Source organism: Ambystoma mexicanum, chromosome 8 (assembly GCF_040938575.1).
Source record: "Ambystoma mexicanum isolate Mex_15411 chromosome 8, UKY_AmexF1_1, whole genome shotgun sequence".
NCBI lineage: Eukaryota > Metazoa > Chordata > Amphibia > Caudata > Ambystomatidae > Ambystoma > Ambystoma mexicanum.
The window spans coordinates 381,690,644-381,712,628 of record NC_090929.1 but is presented as its reverse complement, the minus strand read 5'-3'; the positions used below and the strand labels follow the sequence as shown (position 1 = coordinate 381,712,628).

The 21,985-nt window shown below is 46.9% G+C and overlaps 1 protein-coding gene across 2 annotated transcripts in view; it reads left to right on the top strand.

The window, feature by feature from the left end:
- Positions 1-21,985, top strand: part of NDOR1 (NADPH dependent diflavin oxidoreductase 1) — a 667,841-nt gene that overhangs the window by 292,308 nt on the left and 353,548 nt on the right. For both annotated transcript variants that reach the window (XM_069609846.1, XM_069609847.1), the window contains exon 7: positions 4,784-5,002. In XM_069609846.1, coding sequence (XP_069465947.1) covers positions 4,784-5,002 — 219 coding nt within the window. The remainder of the gene's footprint in view (positions 1-4,783; positions 5,003-21,985) is intronic.

The following is a 21,985-nucleotide window of genomic DNA, read 5'->3' as shown; positions in this document are numbered from 1 at the left end:
TCGCAAAGTGGCAAATTAAGGGAAGTTTAAAGAATTGTTAACAATAAGGGAAACCCAGCTGGAGAGGAGTCCAGCACCATGTGGGTGCTCACACCTAGAGACTCTGTGCAGTTGAAAGTCTTTGACCAACAAACCATTGGAAAGCTAAGAAAAATTCATCCTGAAAAGTGGGAAAGGAAAAGGAACATTGTGTTGACATTAGTGAACCCGACAGAGGGAGGTACACAGTGAATTGTTTAAAGGCATTAAAACTTGTGAATGCAACAGTTGAGATCGTTTGGAAAAAGACATAGTGAACCCGAGGTATGCTAACATTTGAGAGGGGTCTGAGCCCGGAAGAGCGGGATCCAGGAGTGAAAAGCCATCACCCGACGTACATTAGAAAGGAACTTTTTGTTTATTTTTTAACACCTTAGGTCCTCGGAGGCAAGAGAATTTTTGTAGAAAAGAGACTTGACCACCAAAGGTCCTGATACCTGAGAACGGAACTGTTGTCTTGTGCTGGGAGATATGATATATGATATGATATGGCATTTGTAACGCGCCTATACACAAGTGTTTCAAGGCGCGACGAGGCAGGGAGGGGGGAACAAGGGGAAGACAGACAACGATCCTACTAGGCCAGGTATCATTCAGACCGCGCAAGTGCAGGGGAAGGGAAAAGTGCAAGGGGAAGGGGAGGGGGAAGTGCATTACAAGTAAGTAGAATAAAAATAAATAAATAAATAGGGCCAGCTGGTGGCAAGTGCAAGGTAAGTGCAGACAAGTGCTGGGAAGGGGGGGCTGTAGGGATACAGAGACAGTCCCGCAGTGCAGGGGATGCCAGGGAGGCAGTACAAGTGGAGAGTGGTTGGGCCCAGGACCGAGGTCGGTGAGAGTGGCCCAGTTGCAGATTCAGTGCAATTTCAGTGTAGAATTTAGCAGGGGAGAGGGACAGAGAAAGCAGAAGCAAAGAGGAAGGTTTTGAGGTGCTTCCAGAACCAGAGATGGTTCTCCTCAAGTTTCAGGGAGGCAGGAAGGCTGTTCCAGAGGGAGGCCCCTGCCGCGGAGAGAGATCTACCCCCAGCTTGTTGCTTTGAGAAGCACTGACCCTGAGAGAGTTGGAGACGGATGAGCGAAGGACTCGGGAAGGAAGGTATTTAGGAAGATAGAGTTGAAGGTATTTTGGCCCCAGAAGGCCTTGTGGATAATGCAGAGGGTTTTGAACTTAATCCTCGCAGCCACTGGGAGCCAGTGTAGAGATTTCAGTCCTGGAGAGATACGGTCCCTGGGCTTGAGGCCAAGGACAAGTCTCGCAGTTCTGTTCTGGATGAGTTGCAGAGGGCAGAGGGCGGAGAGTGGAGGCAGGCAGATTAAGATAGAGGCTGTTACAGTAGTCCAGCTTCGAGAGAACCAGGGCTCGGGAGACAGTGAGCTTCTGGGGGAAGGAGAGGAAGGGAAGAATACCTCTGAGGAGGTGCAGCTGGTAGTGTGACTTCTTAGAGACGTCAGATATGTGAGGAGAGAAGGAGAGTGTAGAGTCGAAGATGACCCCGAGGTTTTTAGCCTTGCAGGTAGGAGCAGGAAGAGGGCCAAGAGAGGCCGGCCAGAGAGCTGCAGGGAAGGAGGGAGTGGGTGTGCCGATGAGTAGAATCTCAGTCTTACTGGCATTAAGGCAGAGGTCATTGGCGGCACACCATTCCTGGATAGCAGACAGACAGTCGGAGATGAAGGAAGGAGAGGAGGAGAGCTTGTCCTATGCTCAGGAGTCCCGCCTTGTCCCCTGCTCAAAACGTGGGGAAGGGAGACCCCGGCTACCACATCCGGACTTATCATTTGTAAACACCATCCCACATGCTTTTTGTATTTAGTTGTAAGGATTGGCAATAGGTTGTTTTAGTATAGGCCCTGTTATTTGACAAGACGCCACTAGGACTGCCTTATTATTATTTGATGGTCGTAGCTTGCTCCCATCTTAGATTTAGGTTTAGATTAGGCGTTTTTCCAACCTGAATATTCAGTTTAGTAAACACCCTTGAACTGTGATCACTCGTTTCTGTCTTTACTGTTGCCACCATGAGTTCCTTACAGCTCCCACTCAGATGATATGGGATGCACCATGATGTCGCGATCAAATTCCCCTTCTGCTTGCTTTGCCCCTCTTGTGCTTACAGATCTCCCATGCTGTTACGTGCTGTCCGAGCTGACTGACACCACTAACCCTTAATCGCCTGTATAGCCAGGCGTATTTCTGGCCTCATCCTCCTGATCTTCCTTAGGGCTTGAGTGTACGTCCTTGCGGTGAGCACGATACCTGGACTGTGGCATTTTCTTAAAGTGACGTGAGCTCTTATGGCAGGGTTTGGGAAGGGGAGCCTGGGGGAGGAGGTAATGGCTCGTATCGCCTTGCGGGCTCCACGTTTGCTCTGCGTGCCGTTCTCTTTTTGTTCCCTGGGGCCCTGAGAAAAAGACAGCCAGTCGCTGAGAAAGTCTGCCTTGCAGGACAGTGGCCCCAGCCATGCACCAAACCGCCTGCTGCAACAATTCTGCTTGTCGGGCAACCAGCATGCTCTGGAAGGGTCCTCTCCAGCTGACTCGGTGTCTGAAGATGACTCGCCCATACATGCCTCACTCGCTCCAAATGGGACCGCTAGGGAATATGGCCGAGTAATCCAACCACACACTATCACCAGCTAGCTCTCAGATCCAGGGAACTTGGGACTGGTCCCGTCAGGGGTGGTGTCGCACTCTGTAAACAGCAGGTGGCACTGTTACTTCTTTTATTTGTGTTGCTTTGCAGTGTCAACGGATCAGCCGGCAGCTGGCACTGGTGGTGCGTTCCACAGCAGGCAATGGCTGAGACTAGTGATGCTTTGTTGCTGTTGCTAGCTGAGGAGGGAAAACTACACGCACAGCTCTGTGCGGTCACTCGACCGTAGCAAGTATGCGACTCGGGTGCCTGGCACTTTGTAAGAACATCCTGGTGCACTTCGCGTTTCTGCCCCAAACGAGATCCTTGCAGCTTTGCGCTGCCGCAACGCGCTAAAGCGAGCCGAGCGCTAGAGATGCTGTGCTGCAAACATGCTTTTTTCCTAAGCGCACTTATGAAAACTGGCTGACTAATGAAGCCTGAGTAAAAAGATGTCAAGTGGTACTTATCTGCTGCTCAAGGAGCGAAGAAAGAGGAACAGGAAGGACGCATTCGGTTTATGTGGGTGTTCGTCCCGTGACTGGAGGATGGTGTCACATGGGATCTGAGGACAGAGCAGTCAAGTTTCATGGGCAAATACGGTCTTCATATAAATAAGTTTTTAATGGATGAAACTTGTGATGTTACGTTGCTGCTCCAATGGTGAATAAAGGGTTAAGCATAATACTTAGCCTCAGTGACTGGACAAAGAATTCCTCCTTAACTCTTACTCCCACAATCTGCTCCTCTATTCCTCCTTTCATTGCCACCCCCTCGCGCCTCCCTCCCTCCTCCTGCTCCCGAACTCTCCCACCACTTCCTCCTCTGGTCTATTCCCTCCTCCTCCTCCTTAAACATCAACACCTTATCTGGTCTTACTCCCTCTGGCTGCTCCATAGCTCCATATTTCAATATCTCAAAACCGTCTGTTCCCCACCATCTCTCCTTTCTCCAACCATTGCCAAACTCACTCGTTCTATTTCTTCAAACTCCCACGCATTTTCACTGATGCCACCTTATATATGCCCCTCTGCCATTCCCCCGGCCAGGGCCAATGCGGGTTTCACTTGAGGCGTGCTGAATTCACGCATTTCAAATGTACTTTGTTCCTCAGGTATCTCTATTCAAGGAGCAAGGGGGTTGTGCATCTTTCCGACCATGTCTTCAAAAAGCTGGTCCTCTGTGTTTAAATGTTGCCTGTGTCTTGAGCATGTGCAGTAGCAGGGGGAATCTGCAGTGGTCTTGCGAAGTCAGCGGCTTCTCTGGTGTGCAGGTTTTTGGTTTGCAGTGCCAGTACTGCCCTGTTGCCTGGAAGCAATCACACTTTAATGGTGTAAAACAAAGGATTTTTCCCAACCATAGAGCCTTCATCAAAGGACTTGCAGAACCAGTATCCTTGTTACCACTAATCAACAGATTTTTGTGCATCTCTTAAAGGAGCACATGTCTTGGTGTCCTACCTGTGAGGAGACCATGCCACATCCCCTGGGATGGCAGGACCTGATGCCTGTGGCCATCTTTCCCCATAGACCACATCCAGAGGTGCCTAGGTAGCATAGAACTAACAAAAAAAAACTATTTGGGTTATCCTGCTCTGCGACCCTGGTTAACTTTTCAATGTGGCACACCAGGGCCTGAGCTCTACTTGTCCCAATCTGCATGGAGATTGACCAGGTGCCCTGACCAACATCAAATTGTGAGTTTTCTTAACTTGCCTCTCTCCCACCGACTTGCACCTCAGAATAGTTGAGGCAGGATTGCCAGTGGTAAAAATCTATGAAACGTGGCAAATGTAACCACTTATCAGTACTGGCATTGTGACAGCAATACGGTCTAGCACAAGAAGACATTTACTAGATCACTGATGGTGACATTAAGCCCCACTTATTTTTTCTTTTTTTGCTGTACTTTGATTTTTTTTTTTTAGTATAGCCTGTAGCCTTCCTATCTTTAATTGCAAAGCAGTAGCTTTTGTTTTTTACTCCGGACAAAATACAAAAAAATTAAAATATATTTGATGAAATAAATGATTCTTTTCTTAAAACTTGTTACTTGAGTGTCATTCTTCGATATGTATACTATAAAACTAATTGTAGTTTTGTTCTAATTTGATAGGTTGCCACCAAAGTTTACTATTAATTTCCTTCATGGAGACCCACGGGCAGCTCAGAATGGCCAGGAGAGCAATTCTTTGCACATTGACCGCGCTGGAGGTCCTCCTTCAGAGCTACAGCCTTTCTTGTCTCGGATGGTCTCCAATAGCAGGGTGACGGCTGAATCTCATTTCCAGGACGTGCGTCTCATCGAGTTTGATATTGCAGGATCTGAGATTCAGTAAGTTGCATGTTTTAACCCTCCCTCAGTTATTTATGTACTAGTTGTATATCGTAACATTTCTCAGACTTCAACAAATTGTTGAATACTTGTGTTTTTGTAAGCAGAGGTGGCTCTATTTAAACAGATATGTTTAGTTACCTCATAAAAAAAATTGTTCTCAATGGTGTAATCGTAGATCAAAAAGCTTTAGCAGATCTGCAACGTGCCCCATTTCTCAGCCAAAAGAAGAGTCTTTGTCAGTAAATCACTTGAACTTATATAAGGAATAAACGCTTAGGACCAGCTTCTCAAAACCTTTTGTGGTGCAAGTGATGAGACGTGCTAGCGCATCGCATCACGTGCAGCAAAAAAAAGGAGCAGGCACATTTTCAAAGGGCATCTGAATGAGCGCATCTGCGCGATGCGCTTATTCAGATGAACATTTTCTTCCCTTTACATATTTGCGCATATCGGGGGGCGGTGGGAGATAAAGTGCATCCATATGTTGGTGACCGATGTAAGGGAGGCAGAAATCATGACAGGGCCATTTCTGACCCTATCATGATTTCTTCTGTAAGTGTCATAGCTGCGATGTAAACCACAGCTGTCGCACTTGCATTTCCAGCCCCCAAACAGGGATGTCAATGCTTTTCTTTTCTTTTAGAGCATTTCACATACAGGGGCCCGTCTCTGAGAAATGTGCTCTCAACAACCATATAGTTGCGGGAAGCACGACATACATTAGTGTCAGGAGCGCGCTGCCGACCATGATGTATGCAAGTGGGCTCGATAGTGCATCTATGCGCCACTGTCCATCCCCCCCCTAAAATGTGCAGGTCGACTTTCTGACAGTAGCGCAAATGATACCGCATTCTCTGAGCTCCTTTCATTTGCGGTATTTTGTGAATTTGGCCCTTAGAGTGCCTATTATTTTTTTCACCATCATTGTAGGGCATATGCATTATAGGTTCTTTCCCTGAGATCTACCTTTTTGTGTCATTGCCCTGCATTGTCCTGTGGACCTCGATACGAGTTATGTAGATTTTCTCCTCGGATTACTGCATACAGTAATTAAGATTACTGCGATTGTGGAAATCTGATGGCCTCTGTAGTATTGGCAGTCTATCTCCATACCTGCTGTAGAACATTTAGGTTTAACTGATGTACTCGCTGCGTTATTTGAGAAAATGCGCAAACCATGTTTTGTCACAGGTATACATACACATTTATTTTCATCACATTTTGTAGGATGCAATTGGATTATGTACAGCAGGGTATCACACCACTATTGTACTATGTAAAATAATGTACAGAAGGGTTTGTAATACTGTTCTATGCATTATACAATGAAGGTGGTGCAAACGTGGATATCTGCGATTACCATATTTTCAGTCCTTTTAGGCGTCTACGTGCTGTTTTGTTCCTAAGTGAAAGGATGTGTGAAGTCGAGGTCGAGAGTTAAGTCAAGCTGCAGTTTTGCAATTTTGAATGCTGCGGACAAGAACTGGAAGTGCAGACCTGTTTTATCTTACAAACTGTTGCCATGTACTCTTTACGGAGCTTATCAAAACGTTCTGGCAAGACGATAGCGGAGGCAATGTTTGAAATGGCAAGGAATCTTCCTTTGCCTGTTTCTCCGGACAAGGGGGTGTCGGGAGGGGTGCTGAATGTTTGACCTGCCCGGGAGTAAAGACAATAACACGAGTGGCATCCCTAGTGGGCAAACTCATCATGGCATTTTTGCCCCCCTTAAGTGTAATGTGGAAGAGACAAGTTACCACCTAAGATATGAAGAAATTGAGACCTTACTGGACAACCATACTGAGGGCGATGTCACTGTTAAATAACACTCCGCTTTCCCCAAGAAATCTTTCGGATTCAGAGGGTGGGGAATATGAGCAGACTTATCGGTGTCCTCTTATGTGTCACCCCTCATCCTAAGCACATAAAAAAACGTCCCAGTACTCTGGAGGAAGATACTCCAATTAGGTCATCGGAGAGGTTGCAAGCGTAAAGTTCCATTAATTCCGAAAAAGCACTGATTGCATTAAATTATGTTCTGTCCTCCTTCGTCTCCCTCTATAAAGGTATAAAAGCGCAGGTCCAAATGCTTACTATTGCTTTGGGAGCCATTGAGAACAAGTTGGACACTTTTACAAATGACGCTGAACTTCGATCACTTTTCTCAACCAAATCACAGAGAACCCACTTGGAAATGTCTCACCTCTCACGCGATTTTATTGCTTCAAAATAGTCTTCACAGCACTGTAATTTGGTTTCTGCTCCCACTCAAAGTAATATGAATGTGACCACATCCGAATGACAGTTAGTGGATTAAGGCCAAAGCGATAAAGCTGTGGGGTGCATGATCCGGTAAAATAGATCAGCAGGTTGAGCGCTCGCTGCTGCGATCTGAGCGTGATCTGCAGGTCGCAGATTCGAATCCCGGCAAGGCCAACTCAGCTTTTCATCCTTCCGAGCTCGATAAATGAGTACCAATTTCGGTTTGGTGATATTGTATGTAAATATGTGCTCTGTAAAGCGCTTTGTGTTAAGGCGCTATATAAATTTCACATCATTATTATAATAAAAACCATTTCGGCCGACCTCAAGTGACCACCTTGAGGCACAGGACAATGTCCCCCAAGGTAATGCCCCACATATGTCTGGCTCCAACAAGACTCCACAGCTTCATGGAAAGGCTACTCTTAAGGCAAATAATATATGTAAGCAGCAACAAAATAAAACATTTAAAAATCAGATCACTATGCGAAATAAAACCTCTTCAAGGATATTCTTACCAAATTTGTCAATAAAGTATGCAGTTGTCAACATGAACCCAAAGCAGATGCAAATAAATTCTGACCCCATATCAATCGAGGGAAACCAGGGTAAATTGCTAGAAGATGTAATACCTGATGCCTCTTCTGGGTGCAAAGAAGACTCGGCTGGGAGCTAGGACAGACACACCACTGGAAATGTCTAATAAACCATGTACAGCATCAGCAACAACACAGTGGGAATCTCCTGTCTATTGTGATAGGGGTGGGATGGGGGAACAGCAGCGCACTGTGTTGCTCAGCCAAAATGGATTGATCAGTATAACTCAGACGGGGGTCTGCCAATCCCCTCAGCACCACTTGTGTTTGCAGCACAGCACCCTCCGGGTTAGCGCTGGCGTCTCATGGAAGTGTACGTCTACGCACACTTGGCCTGTGCTCTGCTGTTTGGATCCCACAGTGTTACTCCGGAATCCCGAGGGCTCCAAGCTCCGCTCTTGCAATAATGTTGTCTCCCTCCCTGGGAGAGATGTCGCAATCACTACGCGGGAAGCAGGAGTTGGGCATCTTTCCCCCGCTGACACTTGCAGGAGGGTAAGCCAGGAATAACACCCCCCACTGGGCACAGGGGTGCAGATCTGCTTACCAGGACCACACTGGACACTGCGCAAGTGATGGGTTGGCCTCACACTAGTGGTAACTGCTCTGCATCATAACCTCATTGGGGAGTTTCCACTGTTGGGCTGACCATAAAATTCCCTGTAGACCTGCCTAAACAGCGCCATCGAACTAGGTGGTGACCCTTCTGACTCCTACCGACTCTGGTTTACTGGAAGGGCCCGGAGAGCCCCCTCCTGGGACTAGTGAAGGACACCCACGCATCTCACACCCGGGAACCGCCTCAGACCCTGGGAAGACTAACTGAGCGCGCCCATGACCTGGACCGACTCCCTCCAGCAATTTTGCCATGACCAGACCCTGCAAGGGTCGCAACCAAGTATGCTGGCTATATCGCCACCTGAAACAGAAGAGGCGCAAGCAACGAGCAAGGGCATGGCAGCCCTGCTAGATGAAATTAGGGGCTTCAGAGCAGACATTGAGAAGAGGCTTGAAGGCCTGGACAAAAAAATAGACTGCATGGATGATCGCATCCAGGACTTCGAGGCTAATCGAACATCTGTGGATCTTCTTGAGGCACAAATTGACATGAGACTCTGATCTCAAAAGGAAGGAAGAGAAGTGCGCCTTCAAGATGGATGACCTGGAAAATCGAGAGCGTCGCACCAATCTGAGCTTTCTAAGCCTCCTGGAACGAGATGGCGAGACCCAGGCTGACATCCTGAAAGCCATCAACGCGTGATTGCTGAACTCTTCGATGAAGGCAACACCAGCGAGCCCACGATTGACGGAGCTCACAGAGCCGGAGCAAGCACTAGAGGGCCGAGATTGGTGCTGTTACGGTTCCATTACTTTACAGAGAAGGCAAAGATTCTGGAACTAGCAAGAAAGAGTTGCTCGAATGGGGAGACGCCAAGATAACCATCTATCAAGATCTGTCTGCATTTACATTGACCAGGCGAAGCCTTTAAGGCCCCCTAACAAAATGTCTCCAATCGAAAGGGGCCCGCTACAGATGGGAGTTCCCCTTTCCGCTCTCCTTCGAATACCAGGGATATATATGTACATTTGTTACAGAAGATGACATCCAACGACTAACACAGGATCTCCTAGGAGAATCCGCCCCGGACAATGGCAACCCAGAAAGGCGTGGAAGGGAGTTGACGGAATCCCAAAAGGCGTCCGGCTTTGTTGAAAGACTCTGAGTTCGCAGCAATAGGAAGTTTAGAAGGGTGGCCCCTGCTTCCCCGCCAGTACCTAATGATTAAGACAACTCCCCAAGGGACGTACAGAGATCTGGTGCACTACAAGCCCTTCGGAAACTTGTTTATACAAGCGTTTCACTCCTGACTTGAAGTCGGGCCAGGCCCCTTGCCGTCTCCCTCCGGCTCTGTGGCCCATGCTGTCTGTGGGGTACATTGGTTGAATTGTTGGGCGGGTCGGGGGCGGGAGATGTTCGAGTTTACACATAGCTTTGTAGGGCTTACTGGAAGGGAGGAGCCGCATAGGTGGTATTTGGTTTCATGACAAGCCCGATATGGTAGGGTTGGTGGACTGGCCCAGTAGCAATTCCTTGGTCGCAGGTAGTCCAGGTGCTCGGGGAGGGGCGTTGGGGGAGTGTGGAGGGGTTGGTTGTTCCTTCGGTTTCTTATTCTTTACAAGCTACTAAGCTCTGCTTCCGTCCATAGAGAGGTAGGCAAGAGTCTATTGACTATCTGCCTCCCAAGCACTAATGGAGACACACAGTTTACAATTAACATAGCTGCACTCGGGTGATCACAGCGCTTTCTTGATGGATGACACAAAGCACAAGCTGGCGTTCGGTTTGCTGAATGTAAGGGGTTTAAATTCCCCCCACAAAAGGTCCTTGGTGGTGAGGGAATTCAATCAGCTAAAATTGCACTTCATGTTTCTACAAGAGACCCATTCAGTATGGGGTAGGGAGCCGTCACTGAGAGCCAGATCAACACAAGAGGTGTTTCACGCGTCGGGCCAGCCAAAAAAAAGGGGGTGGCCCTGGTGGTATCCAGTAGAGCACACTTCACACCTAAGTCACAGTGCAAAGACCCAGAAGGCCGCTATTTGATGGTCAAGGGGGAGAATAGGGGAGCAGTGGTCACAGTGGTCTCATCTACTGCCTGGATGAAGCCCAGGATCATTACTGGGAAGGGGTGGGAGCCAAAATAATGTTGTTTGCTGAAGGTGCCCTGATTGTGGGTGGAGATTTTAATATGGTCCTACACCCAGAGAGCAATAGGAAGAGCGAGGGTCTCTACCTAGACACACCTGTGCAGCGACGGGTGGCGGCCCACTTTCGAAACGTCAGCGAGGAGATGGGTTGTCTAACGCACACATGAGGGAACAGGGTCGCGCCCCCTTATTTACATATTTGTCCAAGGTCCACACTACATTCTCAAGGATAGACTATATCCTGGTAGACTCCTCCTTGCGGGAGCGAATATCTGAATCCACGGTGGAGACGATCCCGTGGTCGGACTACGACCTAGTGAGAGTTCCGATAGGGCCCCCCCCCCCAGGCTCCAAGACAAAACAAGATGGTCATGCAATGACCTGCTACTACGGCATAAGTCTCTATCCCAGGCCCTCCTTGCCGCGATTAAAGACTACTTTGAAATTAATGACAACGGGGAAGTGAGTGTTGCAGGAGTTTGGGAGGTATTCAAGGCCACAATGAGGGGAACTCTCATTGGAATGGGTGCAAGGAGAAAAAGAGAAGAGAGAGGGGGGATGAGGAGAAGCGCCTAAGAGAGCAGATTGAAGCCATTCAGCCGGGGGGTAAACTGAAATCCCAAATGTTCCCAGGTAGATGGGCAGAACTCCAGCAGCTTAAAGAGAAATTGCAATCCATCCTGGTCGGTCAGACAGAATGTAAACTGGCCTTCTTGAAACAGAGGTACATGGAAAAGGAAGAAAAGGCTGACAAGATCCTGGCATGGAGGTTGAGGGAGCTCGGGAACAGTGGTAGAGTAGATGCCCTGTCGTCCACCGATGGTCCAAAGCTTCTTGAGGACACTCAGATAGCAGAGGATTTATGCCAGTTTTATGCCAAGCGATACACATCAGAATATAGCAGAGACGGTCCGATGCCAACAGTTTTTTCGACTCTCTTCCACTCTCACGCCTCCCACCGGAAAAGGCGGCCCCTATGAAAGCACCCATCACTCCCCAGGAAATAATAGATACCATTAGTGGAATGAAAGGAGGCACCACCCCCACGATGGCTTTACGTTTGCATTTTATCTAGCACGCTTTCTGGCTAAGCTGTTTAAAACGTCCTTGGGGACGTGCTCCCTTCCTCAGTCCATGTTAGCGACCCTAATCGTAGTTATACCCAAAGAAGGGAAGGACCATGCTCAGTGGTCTTCGTACAGGCCCATCTCACTCCTGAACACCGATGTGAATATCCTCTCTAAACTCATGGCCAACAGGCTGGCCCAGCACCTGCCTTTTTTGGTGCATGGCGACCAAGTAGGGTTCATACCGGGCAGACAGGGGCCGGATAATATAAGAAAGACCATAGCCTTAAGGCACGAGGATGCACAGAGAGGGATAGATGCCCACCTCTTACCTATAGACTCGGAAAAGGCATTTGACCGTGTCGAATGGCAGTATATGGGCAAAGTCCTGCAGAGAATGGGGTAAGAGGAAAAATTCAGAGCTTGGATCGCAACGTTATATATAATGCCCCTATGGCAAGAGTGGGGGTAGAATGCTATCGTCTACTCCCCCCACCAGCTCACCAGAGGGACTAGGCAGGGTTGTCCCAGCTCCCCCCAACCCCCCCGCTCTACGCTCTGGCCAAGGAGCCCTTGGCTATCACCATCAGGATGGACCGAAAGGGTTTGCGGGAATCTTATGTGGAGGGCAAGAATTTAAACTCTCATTGTTTGCTGATGATATCCTTTACTACTTGACTAATCTCCTGGAATCTCTCCAGCGCCTCCTAGAGCAGATAACATTTTGGCGGATTCTCAGTCCTGAAAATAAATCTATCAAAGTCAAGTGTTATGTCCATGGGAGGAGAAGACCGGGACACAGTGAGTAGAGAAACGATTGGGGGAATGAGAGTCGAGAAAAAGTCCTCCCTGTACCTGGGTGTTCATCTCCCGAGGGGCTTGGGATCCTTATTTGAACTTAATGATGCCCAATCCTGGAGAAAATTAAAGCAAATCTGTTACGCTGGGTCCCATTTACACTCTCCTGGTTCGGCCAGATGGTATCGCTGAAAATGAACATCCTTCCCCGGCTTTTGCATCTTTTTACAATACTCCCTACCCCCCTGCCAGACTTCTTTTTTGCGGGGCTCCAGGGTGTAGTTCAATGTTTTATCTGGAAAGGGAAGGGGCCGAGAGTTAAATATGCGACTGACAGATACTCCCTAGGGACCATGGGGGCTTTGCTCTGCCAGACTTTAAATTATACTATAAAGCGGCACAACTCTGGGTAATGATAGAGCACTTGAGTGAATAATCAGGTACCTACTGGACATGCATAGATAACGCCGACACACACCCCAAGAAAGTGAGAGACCTCCTGTGGTTGACCCCCCCCTCCACCGCCCCCGGGGAATCCCCATTCATGTTAGAGTCCACCCCACATTGGCGGTTCTCTGGGAACTATGGAGGTGCAACAAGGCAAATTCACTCATCTCCTCCTGGCCTTCACCCTTGATCTTGTTGTGCCTCCCCCCACCCCATTATCTGGGTAATATAGGTCTTCGGAACACACAGCAGTGGTTGGACATGGGATTGGTAAGGGCTGCCCAACTGTTTAGGGAGAACGCCTTCATTAAGTATGAGACTCTGGTTGGGGCCATAGGCACACCCCTGTTGTCGGTCTTTGAATACCTCCGCGTGACGGACCCCAAGTGGGGTAAGAATCTCTCACAGCCCCTTAGCCCCTTTGAGAAGATAATCGCTAAATCCTCCAGTAGGAATGGAGCGCTCTCCAGAATTTACAGGTACTAGTCACTGCGGATCTCGAGGGTAGGCAGAATTTTAAAACCTACTGGGCGGAAAAGGTGGGTGCGGAGATAGATGATGGAACCTGGGGTGCACTCTGTAAATTAATGCTGGTGGGGTCTCTCTACACGGCTACGATGGAACACAACTTTAAAATTTGACATGCTTGGTACCTGCCCCCCATTAGGCTATCTAAAATGTTTGAGGAAGTCTTGCCCCTTTGCCCCAGGGAATGTGGACAACGGGGAACATGGTACCATAAGTGGTGGGAGTGCCTGTCAATTCAAATTCATTGGGTTGAGCTCCTGAGCTGGATTAAGGACATTGTTTGTGTCTCCCCGGATCTACACCCCGTTGAACTCTTGCTGGGCGTCCCCATCCCAGAATCCGAATAATCTAGCTTCCTGAGACAGGTGGAAGCCAGGCTGAGATCGGGCAGGGTTGCCTTAGCCCAGAAATGGAAGCAATTGTCGGCCCTGACTAGACAGGAGTGGCTCTCTAAGCTGTGGGCTATCTTTGTGTATGAAACACTAACCACGATTGTCAATGATAAAATGGAAACATTCCTGATGGATTGGAATGTGGTATTGTTAAACGAAGGTTGTGATGCTCTTAAACTGTGATTTGCTGTGTTCTGAATGAGCCACAATGTTTTGTTCTATAAAGAAATGCACAATAAAATTAATGTAAACAAAACCTGAAACTGGTCATGTGCTAATTTTAGGTGATCTAAATTTGACTTGTCCGATGCATGACCCCAAAGATTGGGAAAATGTTTGTACTCCTGAATAAGTCGTCTATGAAAAAGCATCATAATGGGGTGAAGTGGTCAAATTGGATGCATTCTTTGGGCCTCTGTAAACTGAATGGTATGATACTGGATGATGTTCCTAGTGAGAGTACATAGGCTAGGAGAAAAGTAAAATCCACTTGGATTTTATATTTGTGATTATTGTATGGAAAATGAACACATTTTGGATATTGTATATACTTTATTAAGTGATCATTGTATGCTCGGTTGTAGCTTTTGAAGGTCAGAGTGGCATACAGAACCACATATGTGCTGAGTCTGCTGCCTCAAATCGTAGGCATAACAGAATAACTTGGAACAATGTGGCTTTTAGTAGAGTCAAAGAAGTAGTCTCACCTCTTGAAATATACTAACTTTGAGCATAAATTGGGGCCGTTTACCGTTGACAATTTTGATCAGGCACTTTCTCTTGTGTTGGCTCTAAGGGAAAATTATCTAAACAAGGAAATAAAGTAAACTCCCATGTTTACGACTTAGAAGTTGCTATGCCGAAGACAGAAAGACACACAATTAGGGTCATTAAGAAATGTGTCTTTCCAAAAAAAGAAGAGGGCTTGATCATCAGTCACAATGAAGTACAAAAACTGGGTCAGGAGACATAGAGCAAAACTTAAACAACAAGACTCTAAAGCTGTGCTGGCTACACTGAAGACAACAAAATGTTATGAATGTTTGGAATTTGGTGAATTTTGTACAACGCTCAAAACCAGGAGTCAAGATGAATTTGGTTTCTGAATCTGATTGGATTCTACATTTTGAGACATATGCCAAAGATCAAGTCTCTCCCACAGGTAAGAGTTCAATTAGTTTGGAGGCTAGGACTGAATTTGACTTTATCTCCCCACAAACCGTGTATGATGCCATTTTGTCCGCTAGTCATTCTAAAGCACCTGGACCTAATTTTTTATCAAATAAGTTATTTAAGGGAAATCCTAATGGGTGGGCTACATATTGTTCCTATTTAATATCAAAAGGAAGGTCGCTTTCCGGCTTCATGGTCCGTCACCTTCATCAACGTGGGCCCTGTTGCAATCCAAGTAACTATTGCCCCATCTATATTATCAATGCAGACAGTAAAACTTTGCTGCAATTCTTTTAAAACACCTTGAAATATGGGTAAAGAAGGTGGGGCGATTAGAAAAATGGTAGACTGGCTTCAGAAAAGCACACAGTACAACCATACATGGTTTCATTCTTAAATGTTGTCAAAATCTTGTCATTGAAGCGCGGCATAAGAATATTCATATTGCATCTGTAGATCTAAGTGCAGCCTTTGACACAGTAAGTCTGAATCATTTGTCTTTGAAACTTTCCAAAGGGGGTATTCTGTTGGTGTTACTGAAGCTAATAGTGCAATTGCATGAATCAACCGTGGTGCAAGTGAGGTTAAATGAGGCTGGGGCTTTAATTAAAACTATCCCTGTTGAGAATGGTCTAAGACCGGGTTGTATCTTGGCCCATGTCTCTTCAACCTATACCTTTCTGATGTGGGAGAAGAAATTGATGGGCCTGGCTCTGCCAAAAATTGGAGATCTACGAATAGTTTGGTCAGCGTACACGGATGACTTTCTCCTATATGACACCACACCTAATGGCCTGCAAAGGTTGATTTCAGCTTTTGAAAGGTATGCTGGTAAACATTTCTTGAAAGTGAATGTTGAAAACAAAGGTTTTGACCTTTACTAAAACAAAGCGTACTGTAAAGAATAATTGGTCCATGTGTGGTCTAGACTGGAGAAGATAAATTATATATCTTCGCTTATATGTGTCTAACACTGCAAACAAAGACAGATGCCTGCCTTTTTTAAACATTGTCCTGACCACATAGTCGGTCAGTTGAAATACTTCAAACACAAATTTTGTAAGCATTCATTGCTACCACTGCTAAAATATCACAGTTGTCATTCCGAGACTCGCTTATGGTGTAGAAATATATTCTTTATGGGTATATGATTTCTTGGAAAAGATGGAGAGTAAGGTTTAGAGACAAGTTCTAGGCATCCCGCATGCAGTCCCTACATCTGCTTATTGTATGATTTGCGCATCTCTGTTATCAAGAAAAGAATATGGTGGATGTGGTTGCATGAAGGACAGCGCAGCTTATATATACTAAACCAATGGCCAGGGTCAGGACGGGGAGCACGTACTTGGATAAATGGCAATTGTATAGAGGTACGAGACAGGGATGCCCCCTATCTCCCATGCTATATATTGTAGCGGCCAAACCCATAGCCGCCTACACGAGACAGGAATATAGTGATGCCGGTATGGAAGTAGATGGGGTGAGGCATAAAGTATCCATGTATGCAGGTGATCTGTTTCTATACCTGTATAATACAGAGATAAATCTGCCATATATACTGGAGGTGTTGGACAACTTTGGGGCATTGATGGGGATTAGGATAAACAAGAGCAAGTCGTGTCTGTCCCCACTAGCCAAAACAGCGAATGCGGCTGGGGCGTTGGAGGGGGAGGCGGGGACGAACGGTGGGGGGGGGTGGGGGCCTGCTGGTCCTTCCCCTACGATGGAGCAAGATCTCCTTTAGGTACTTGGGGATTAACGTATATCACGATTCCAAACAAGGACACAAATTTAACACGTTGCAAGCCAGGAACGGGTTGGTGAACTCAATGGAGTTTTGGAGTAAGTTACCTCTGTCTATGATGGGAAGGGCGGCATTGTTAAAAATGGAGGCGCTGCTGCGACTCATGCTTTGTTTTGGAAATGTTCCGTATTACATTACACAGCATTTTTTTTCATGCTTTAGAAAAGTTATGTAGAGGCTTCCTTTGATGAGAAGGGCGACATAGAGTGGCGCTGAGTGTATTGCAACGGCCCTACGAGCAGGTGGGGCTGAAGATACCAAACTTCGAGTTGTACTTTATAGCGTGTCAGCTACAATGCAATGGATGGCAGATGATCCCACGGCAGAAACTGCACTTCTGCAACCCGCCATTAACAAGAGATACCTCAGGGACCCAATCTGGGTTTCCGCCAGGGAACAAAGTAGGAATCCTTATCTGATGGAAATGGGCTTTCAGGTCTGGAAACAGACTTGCAAAGTCATGTGATTAGAGGACCCGCTCTCCCCTCAGACCCCCATAGCGGCAATAACGGAAGGGATGCCAGGCAGCAGAGCAATGGCGAGATTGCAATGGGAATTATGTGGCATAGCCATGGTAGAAGACCTGAAGAATAAAAAGGGTTGATGAAGTTTTCCGAGCTGCAGGAGGTCAAGGGGTGACACAGTGGTGAGTTTCTGCTGAACAACAGAGTGATGAGGGTGTTGAAAGGCAGGTGGTCGAACAGCATTGAGGAGACCATAGGAAGTGAAGAAATGGGGAAATTGTTTACTGTATCAGAGGTTGGAAATGCCATTTCAAGGATCTATGAAGTATTGATAGAACGTAACTTGAGAACAGAACTGAAGTGCAGGGATAGGTGGGAATGGGATTTGGGAAAAACATTTGGAGATGGGATACCATAAAGGTATACCATAAGAAGGTCTCTAGGAACACCAGATTGCAATTAATACAACTATACATTACGCAGAGGGCATACCTTGCGCCAGCTGCTATTGCAAAATTCAAGAGTGCAAACAAACAAGAATGTTATAGTTAACACTTTGCTGATAAAAATCAGAATAAACATGCATATACGATGGATTTCACTAACCTGAACAGACAGCAGTGACTGGGACGGCAGGGGAATTGAATGGACGAATATGAGAATTCCCCCACAAGTTCTGCCGCTCTCTGCCCGGGTAAAATAACCAGGAGAAGAGAGGACAGCTCTCCCAGGGAAACCCTCTATGGGGAGAAAACCCTGTGCAGCGGCGAGGGCAGTCAGATGTCGTTTTGTCTTCAGGAGCGAGAATCCTGCAGTAGCTTGTCTTCGTGCCAGAGTTACAACTCCTGCAGGGAACGTGCTCTGCGAATAAGAAAGGACAGGTAAGAAGAGTTTTAGGGTAGTCAGCTGAACGGAATTCCAGCGAGAACTGCCACCCACCTAAGATCAGTTTCGGATGTTCTAATGCAGATCAGTTAGACTCTCTACTTCCTGTAACTCTGATGACTGCAAGAAAAGGATGATTGATCCTAAACAAAAGGGGTGAAATGGTTAGTCTAATAGTAATAGGAACTAGAATGGCATCTTAGGGAAGAAGGGTTAGTACCGTAAAAGAGGAATCGTGTTGTTGGTAAATATGTTTCGAGGGGATTGGGTCCTCCGACGTATTCCATATCTATGACAGGTAATGTCCGCAGCTGTGCTGCGGACATTACCTGTCATAGATATGGAATACGTCGTCGGACCATCCCATCGAAAGAACGTTACCAGGTAAGAGAGTAACTTGTTCATCCCTATAAGAAGGTCATAAGCGGGACACTAGTACGAGTCAACAGCAACGTTCCGGAGAGAGACGTGGATGAACCTCGGAGGGAGGAGTCAAAGATTCTCTGAAGCCCGGAACAGTCAAACCTGAAGCCCACAAAGGATAAGAGGTTAGAGAGCAGGTAAGAGGCAGATACAGTAGAGATCCCTAGATGGCGATCACTTACGAAGCGTCTGGACTAGGAGTAGCGACGCACATACCCAATACTCTCGATCCCTTATATTTGGTCACATGACCGGCCGGCAACGTCGGAAATGCACGTGTAGCAACTAAACCGGTGCTCAAAGAATAACAAAAAAGGCAGACGGCCATCTTGGAAGGTCCCACGAACACAGAACGGCATAACCGGCCACGATGCAAAAAGGACCAACGTTTATAACAAGACATAACAGTATGCCCCCTCCGCAAAGGCGTGGAACACGGTTTCCCGGGATGAAGGCGGAAAAATCTGCGCACCAAACGAGGAGCATGAACCCCTGAAGCCGGCTCCCAGGACCTGTCCGCCGGAGCGAACCCCTTCCAATCAGTCAGGAACTGAAGACGACTCCTGTGGTAGCGGAAGACACAGATGCCAGCTACTTCAAATTCCGGCCCAGTCGTCATGGAAACAGGAGGTGGTTGAAAAACAGTGGATCGTTGGAAACGATCGGGCACTCCCATCTTGATCTGGGAGAGATGGAACACTGGATGGATCCGAGACCATGACGGAGGCAGCAAGAGTCTGACAGCTGCAGTGCCTATCAGGGATACCACCCTGATGGGTCCAAAAAACCGGGGAGACAATTTAGAAGGAACCAAGTGGCGAGGAAGAAATCGAGAAGACAACCATACATCGTCCCCAATAGCTATCGTCGGTGCAGCATTTTGTTGACGGTCAGCAGAGACCTTGGCCCGATCTTGAGCAGACTGAAGAGCCTTTCGAGCGACACGATGACCCAGTTGAATGTCCGCAATGGGACAGTCAACCCCAGGGCAACGGGAGGAAAGAGGTGTTATTGTAGGAACAAAGGCTGGGTGGTATCCATAGGTACAGTAGAAAGGACTCGTTTTCAAGGCAGAATGAACCGCATTATTATAAGCAAATTCTGCCACTGGTAAGAGATCAACCCAGTTGTCGTGTGCGGCAGATATGAAACAGCATAAATAGCATTCTAATGTCTGATTTAATTGCTCCGTTTGTCCATTGTACCCAGAGCTCAGTGCTCTTCTGATTCCCAAAAAGGCGCACAACTTCTGCCAAAAAAGGGAGGTGTACTGAGGACCCCTGTCTGACACAATCGTGTCTGGTAGCCCATGACGAGAGAAGATGTCCGAAATGAAGATTCGGCCATCTGATCTGCATTGGGAAGTTTGGGCAAAGGTGTAAAATGGGCCATCTTCGTGAAATAGTCTATTGTTACCATTATAGTGGTTTGATGAGAGGATGGAGGGAGATGCACTATAAAATCTGTAGAAATGAGTTGCCATGGTCTTTCAGGAATAGGCATTCGGGTGAGTAGTCCCAAAGGAGGTTGTCGAGGTGTTTTGGATTGCAGACATGTAACGCAAGCCGAAACGTAGTCCCGCATATCAGTGCGGAGACTCGGCCACCAGAAATGACGTTTGACATGTTCTAAAGTAGATTGATATCCCAGAGGACCATCAGCTCTGGAATCATGGCACATATACAGCACCTCTTTCTGGAGAGTAGCAGAAGCACGAGCACTTGTTCACCATGAAAGAAGAATCCGTGGTCTCTTGTGAGATGGTAAGTAGGTTCAAGGTCTTCGCAGGACTGTAAGTGTAGAGCAGTGTCTTGCTTAATTGTCTGAAGAAAATCAGTTAGAAATGAGATGAACTGAGCTTTGGGAAACAGACATTCAGGACTAAATCTAGCTGTAGGATGATCCTTCCGGGAGAGGGCATCAGCTCTAAGATTCTGGCTTCCAGGTATAAAGGTAAATAGAATGCGATAAGGGAGAAAACAATGCGCCCAACGCGCCTGACGACTGTTGGTGGTTTGAGCATGTTGAAGAACTTTCAAGTTTTGATGATCAGTACGGACTTCCACAGGATAAGGAGACCCCAACAACAAATGTCTCCATTCTTCAAAAGATCTTTTAATAGCCAGCAATTCTTTCTCGAGGACCGAATAGTTTACTTCAGAGGGATTAAAGGTCTTAGATAAATATGCAACCAGTGATTCCACACCTTGATCGGATCTTTGCAGGAGAACAGCTTCTAAGGCATAATGTGAAGCGTCGGTCTCCAATATAAATTGCTTGGACTGGTCGGGGGGACAAAATTGGGACAGATGAAAACAATCTTTTCAATTTAGCAAAGGCCTCTTCAGCATTCGAATCCCAAGAAAAAGGCACTTCCTTTTTCAATAATCTGGTGATGCGAAGAATGATGTCGGAAAAACCAGGTATGAATTTGCGGTAAAAATTGGCAAAGCCAAGGAACCGTTGTATCTCTTTAATATTCAATGGGGATGGCCACTCCAAGACCGCCGATACCTTCCTTGGGTCCATAGACACATTTTGAGCTGATAGCACGAAACCAAGATAATTGACCTGAGTTTTATGGAATTTGCATTTTTCAGCCTTACAATACAAATGAAGGCGATCCAGGACTAGAGTCACATGACGGATATGTTCAGCTTCGTTTGAGGAGAAAACCAGAATGTCGTCAAGGTATATAACAACAAAGTGTAATAGAACGTCTGCAAACAGGTGGTCCATAAATCTTTGGAATATAGCTGGGGCATTAGAGAGGCCAAAAGGCATTACTTGATATTCGTAGTGTCCAAAAGGTGTTCGGAAGGCCGTCTTCCACTCATCTCCGGGAGCAATACGGATGAGATGATACGCCCCTCAGAGATTTAATTTGGAGTAAATGGTGGCCCCTCGTACTGCCTCAAGAATATCCGGAATCGGGGGCATCGGGTATTTGTTGGGTACCGTGATCTTATTGAGGCCCCTATAGTCAATACAGGGTCTGAGCTCCTCCGTGTCCTTCTTCGCAATAAAGAACAGGGAGGCCTCAGCAGAGGAGGTGGACTCGGTGATAAGGCCATTTTGTAAGTTAGTGTGAAGGTACTCCTTGAGGACGGTCTTCTCTCGCTGGGATAGCATATACATGCGTCCAAACGGAACAGGCTGGTCCGGGATCAATTCAATATGACAGTCATCCCTCCGATGAGGAGGTAGAGTAGGAAACTGTGGTGTGGAAAATATTGATTGATATTTCTGGTAACATTCAGTGATATTTCCTATCTGTGAAATTGTCGTTATAGGAGTATGACTATGAACTTGTGAGGGAACCTGAATCCCTACAGATTCATGAGAGAGACAGTGAGCCACACAGTATTCAGATCCTAGAAAAAGGGTGCCAGCAGACCAGTTTATAAACGGGTTGTGTAACCGTAACCAGGG